The sequence below is a fragment of the Cryptotermes secundus genome, unplaced genomic scaffold (genome assembly GCF_002891405.2).
Source record: "Cryptotermes secundus unplaced genomic scaffold, Csec_1.0 scaffold165, whole genome shotgun sequence".
NCBI classification, from domain to species: domain Eukaryota; kingdom Metazoa; phylum Arthropoda; class Insecta; order Blattodea; family Kalotermitidae; genus Cryptotermes; species Cryptotermes secundus.
This window is the reverse complement of record NW_019737087.1, coordinates 522195-528194: the sequence shown is the minus strand read 5'-3', so window position 1 is coordinate 528194 and position 6000 is coordinate 522195. Positions and strand designations below refer to the sequence as shown.

General features: G+C 40.5%; 1 protein-coding gene across 1 annotated transcript in view; it reads right to left on the bottom strand.

Moving 5' to 3' along the window:
• Nucleotides 1-3897: 3897 nt before the first annotated feature.
• LOC117282755 (gastrula zinc finger protein XlCGF52.1-like) overlaps nt 3898-6000 on the bottom strand; it is a 267852-nt gene continuing 265749 nt past the window's right edge. The window contains exon 5 of the mRNA XM_033753657.1: nt 3898-4926. Coding sequence (XP_033609548.1) covers nt 3898-4926 — 1029 coding nt within the window. The remainder of the gene's footprint in view (nt 4927-6000) is intronic.

The following is a 6000-nucleotide window of genomic DNA, read 5'->3' as shown; positions in this document are numbered from 1 at the left end:
AGTGGTCTTGTCGCTGGAACACACACTCACACCTCAGCTTTTCGAGTTCCAATTCTATTCAGCGCAAACTCCAAGTCGTCTCGTCTTTCCAGTGTGATTGCGGGTCTAGACCGATTTCTCGCCTCATTACCGGATCCTGTATATGACCGCTTACCTCCACCTGGTACAAGGAGTAAGAATTTGTGGAAGTCTACCTCCACGGCCCCATTAAGTCTTCATTGCACGATACCAAATTCAAGATCAGCGACATATTTAACTTTTATTCTATTGATTGGTTTATAGACTTACAAACCGTCTCTTGGTTTTCTTCAGTCGTGGAGTGTTTATAATGTTGATCGACATTGAAATATGATTATTAGAGACAAAGAAGCAAGTGTGTAGAGGAGGTGGAACAGCTTTTCCCCCACAGCTGCTTGCTGAGCGGTAACGGGAGGGACCCGGTTCGATTTTCTCCCACGTTGCAGGATACTTTTCCCCCTTGGCACTACAGCCCCAGTAGGCCTAGGCCTACCTCCATGAACTTCTCCGTTCACGCCGGATACTCCTACCGTTAACCTTGCGTATACTCCATAGGGTAGTGTCCTGAAATACGTAATGGCAGAAACTTAAACTTTCTTACTACAGAATATCATTAATTAATTTAAGTATATATCAATTACCACATTCGTCATTATGCAATTAACGTAGGACTGCTTCAGTTAAATTTAATTTAAATGACGTAACGATCAATAATATTTTAAAGTCTAGACTCGCTTCTCTCAAACTGTGGTGCCCGTAAACCTAAGGGCACTACAAGCCCTGAGTCTCACTCCATATCATCACCACAGAAACTCTTGCCCAAATATTTTAGGGTTAGTGCAGTCGGTATAGCACTGGCTATGGGCTGGACGGCCAAGGGGTCGGAGTTCGAGTTCCGGTGGTGGCAAGAATTTTCTCTTCTTCAAGTCCATCAGACAGGCTCCGGGGTCCACTCAAACTCCTATACAATGGGTGTTGGGGGCTCTTTTCAAGGAGTAAAGCGGCAGAGACGTGAAGCTGACCACTTTCCTCCAGCTAGTGCCGAGGTCAAGAAAATGTGGATCTACATCTACTCCCCCATACGCCTTCATGGTGTAGTGCTTAAATAGTTAAGCACAGGGACACGTTACTTTTAACATACATAGTGTAAACAACCGGATGGAATATATATCCTCTGTTTTAAATGATATCTCCGGTATGGTGACTTTCTGCAACTTCCTAATGACGAACTAATGATCCACGTCTGTCTGACATTGACGTAGTCTCAGAATATTTTAGGAAAAGAACATCTCTGAATAGTGCTAATTTATATTTTCAACCTACTCAAAATAACCTTGCACGCATGAAATATACAAAGGCGATCACTGTTTTTTATATGTATTTCATGGAAGGTCAATAGAAAGTCCGTCGAGTGTAACAATTTGTAGGTCACTTCTTTATCACTTCTGCCTTACATGTTTCGGTTTAATACAAACCATCATCAGAGGCACATAGTACAATTATGAAAACACTGTCGTTGTTTAAGATGTACACAGTTATGTTTGCTGCGTGGACGCTGCTACAATATGTCGACGTGTAAAAGCATAACACTTGCTAGGATTGTTGAATGCACTATCAATTCTCACATTCCATCCGAAACTGCCCTCAAGTTAAAACGCCAATGTTAAAATATTTAAAAATTTAAAACATCGAAAACATTTGATGTAAAATGTTAGGCTCCTCCTTGTTAATTCATCCCGAAGATGGGAGATGTCAGCTAGAGGTTGTATGGCTTATGGTTGGATGTTTCCTATGTGCTGTGTGTTGTGTACTGTAGTAGGCCTACATGGAAGTTTAAGTTAACTTGTGAATTCCCTTTTTTTTTAATTTTGCTCTAGATATTTGCAGTTTGGTTCATAGGCTACCGAGTACAATATTTTGAGGAACTTTAAAGTAAACAGTTCTACGACACCAAGAGAGTCCCACTATACCGGCCCAGATGGGTGCAGGACGCCCGGTTGCTGCATGAACGCCAGGTTCTATCAATTCGTATCGCACATGGTGGCGACTTGACGGGGACCAATAAGCCGATTTAGGCCTCTAACATGTTCATGGAAGTGACATGAAGCGAAAGAACAACGTGCAGGAAACTCCCTCGATAAAATCTGAGTTGCTACCATCAGGACAGGGAGATTATTGTGGAGGGATGCAAGTCTCCTCACACCGGGGGGTTTGAAAAGAACAGATAATCAATGAGGCAATCCAAACTGAGAATGGGGGTCAGGAGAGACCCCAATAGTGGTGCTGATTAAAAACCCTGAGCTCAATTAGGTGCATGGATGGTATGTGTCTATCATTGTGAAGAGGCAGTGAGGCGCGTGGAGACCAGAATTCTGTCATCTGCTGCTTCGAGTTAACGCTCTGCTCCATATGCTGCACACAACTACAAGCTTGCAGGTGAAACTTGGTGGCCACTTCATATCATGTCGCAATTATGGGGATGAACTAACACGTCGGACCACAGTGACCACCTGTACGGTCTTGAAGAGGTCAAACATTGGGATCGAGGATTCGATTCCCGCTCGAGACATGGACATATAGAAACTAAAATGTAACGGGATGATCGGGAACGGAGTTCCAGAGAGAAAGAAGTGGTATCTTCACAGATTTAAGCGCAGAATTGAACATACCATACACAACTTACATAATTAAACAAGTTGATGCTTCCTCGTCAGAGACCGGAAATTAAATAAGCTCTAATTTGAAGAATGCCATCTTCTGAGATATGGCGCCATGTAGATCTTTTGTTACCCAACGTATCACCTCCATCTTCAGGGTATAAGAAATCCGCGAGCGATGAACCAACGTGAAAACGTTTTGGACAAACTGGATAAACATCAACACACTTGCAAGCGCCTCGATCTGGTCTGAGTCCACCTATGGGATCTTAAGCTACATATTTCTCCTGTGCTTAGACTTAGAAATGTGACGTCAGTGAAATCGCAGCCCAGGGACTTTCCTATGGCGAGCCATGGAAATATAAACGCAAGGGAAGGAAACAACTGTGGACATGCACATAGCTACTAACGGGGAAAATCTGATGCGGACTAGTAATTAATTTATCATTTAAAAGTAATAGCAGTTAGGATGCAAAACAGAGTATGATAGGACACAAAGGAGATGTTAAAATTCGTTACACTGGAATAATAAAACCAGTCACATTAAATAAACGTCAGTTAAATTAAACATATAAACATCTGACAACATTTCGATACGGACCAGAAAAATCACACAAGAAAACTGAATCTGACGGTTACTATACTATTCAGACCTTCTATTTTATGAACCTAATATACTAATCAGGCTTCCAATAAAAATACTGAGTTAATACACGCAATGATGGCAAGTTAATTGTGAAAAATCAATGAAGTCAACAAAAAACATTTAAATGTGATAGCAATTACTGAACTCATTTTCATATAATGAACAGAAGAGATTGTTGTGTAATATTCCTGTAACACCATGAAACAAAACTTAAAAGAGGGTAATACAACTTATAATAATACGAAAGAATGAGCGTATGTTCCTAAAACGAGTTTAATCAAGGAAATTATGAAGGTCCAATGTTGAAATCTGGCCCCTAAACATATCACACAGTAAAAAGTTCATGTTCTGTAACCAGATAAATTCTTGAAGGAATATATATTTTTTAAACCAATAATTCAGTTGATGCAATAAATATTTTCATAGAAATGCAAAATAAAAAATGTCTCTATAGACTCGCACTCTCGCGATGAATGGATATTTTCTTGCTCACATTAAACGAAAAGGTTATCCCTAATGTCATTGCAGGCGATTATTGTTAGTTTTCCGCCACAAGTGATCATTCCCTTCCATATCTCACGAACATGCTTGTTCTGAAATGTGTGATTTGAGATGCTGATTCAGAAGGAAGCGGCGAGTGAACATTTTCTTGCACAATTTACACGTAAAATGCCGTTCTCCACTGTGCACTCTCAGATGTTTCTTCAGGACATCTCTATTAGCGAAAGTTTTCTTACACAATTCGCAAGAAAAGGGTCTTTCTCCACTGTGTATCCTGAGATGTATTTTTAGGTGATGGAGCTGAGTGAACAGATTCTTGCACACATCGCACGAGAACGGTCGCTCTCCACTGTGCGCTCTGAGATGCCTGTTTAAGGTAGAACTCTCTGCGAAAGTTTTCTTGCACACTTTGCACGAAAAAGGGCGTTCTCCATTGTGCACCCTCAGATGTTTCTTCAGGATAGAGCTATAAGTGAATGTTTTCTCACACACTTCGCAATAAAAGGGTCTTTCTCCACTGTGTATTCTGAGATGTGTGTTTAGGTTATAGAGCTGAGAGAACCGTTTCTTACACACATGGCACGAGAACGGTCGCTCTCCAGTGTGTGCCCTGAGATGCCTGTTTAGGTTAGAGCTCTGTGCAAAAGCTTTCTTACACACTTTGCACGAAAAAGGCCGTTCTCCATTGTGAATTCTTAAATGTCTGTTTAGGTTAGAGCGGCGTGCGAACATTTTCGTACACACTTCGCAAGAAAATGGCCGTTCTGCAGTATGCACTTTGGTATGGTTGTACAAATTAGCGTGACTGTTTAACTTCTTGCAGTCTTTGCAAGAAAAAGGCTCTTCGAGACCACTTGATCGTCGTACTGCACTATGCTTAGGAGTTAATGATGTGACACACATTTCACAAAGAGATGTTGTTTCTCTGCTACTTCCACTTGAATGTCCCAGCAAGTTAGTCTCACGAGACAATGACTTCTTACATATCCTGCAAGAATTGAAGTCTTCTTCTGTGTTTAACAATTCACGAAGAAGAAGTTCCTTGACATTAAAATCCTTATTGACGTGTATTGCTTCAATGTCTGCTGAATTTAATTTAACACTCTGAAAAAAAAAACAGAAATGCTCTCAGAACACGCAGTGAAGTTGGGATCCGAGACATTTTCCACTAATACTCCTGACACCTTTACAAATCCTGTTACATAAGGAGAAATCAAGATGACATAGTGTCCCAGCTTGATCCTCAAATTTACTAATCAAAACATAAATTTCTCTAAGCAAATACTAGCATTTGTCTGCCAGTTTCAGTGGAAATGTTGCGTGCGTCTCATGCCATGCTACGCATTGGTTAACCCAATCAGTTAAACTGGTCCTACCATAGACTAGAATTAATGACGAGTGAAGAGTCATCCTTTGCCTAGTATGTCTAAATGTTTGACCGGAAAATTTCATGAAATTCTTACTGGCACAGAGCACGTTCAAGCGTGTGTAAATGATATTTCTGTACATAAAGTTACATTGCAGGATCCTGTTGCACTGCACAGGTCTGACTCTGCTTTTTCCTTTAATGCCGTCTATTTGCAACTTCGGTTACAATTACAAACACTACAAGTTTCGGCCATCTTCACATCTACAAGGAATCTGCTGCTCACTGTAAAACCTTTTTGTCTCTTATGCCGTTGCCTTAGTTTACTTCCAGTTACTTTGGTTAATTTTCTGTTTTCATTTTGGTGCCCTTAAGCTATACGTCTTTTGCTTCATTTGTAATATGTGATGTGTTGTGTTAGAGCTTTTTCTTGAATTTTATATGTATATTCAGTTAACGTATATATGGTATTATTTGTGGTATGGTTTGATTTGTTGCCTGTGACTCTTTTGGCTGTTCTTGCTTATGGTCGTCCACCATCATGATCCTTAGGATGTAAGTGTTTTCCTGACGTGGGGGCTGTTGCTTCCTAAGATGTATTGTTTGTTGTGTGCTGCTTTCTGGTGTTCGTTTCCTGTAATGCTTTGAATATTGAATTATGTGTGTCGGTGTAAATCGGTGTCGTAAATCAAAATAAAACTGTATGATATCACTTCATACTCGTATATTACAGAGAAGGCAGACATGATGAGGTCAAGGAAACCGAAGTGAAAGCATATATCTAAACCACATAACTGGAAGTAATCCGAGGG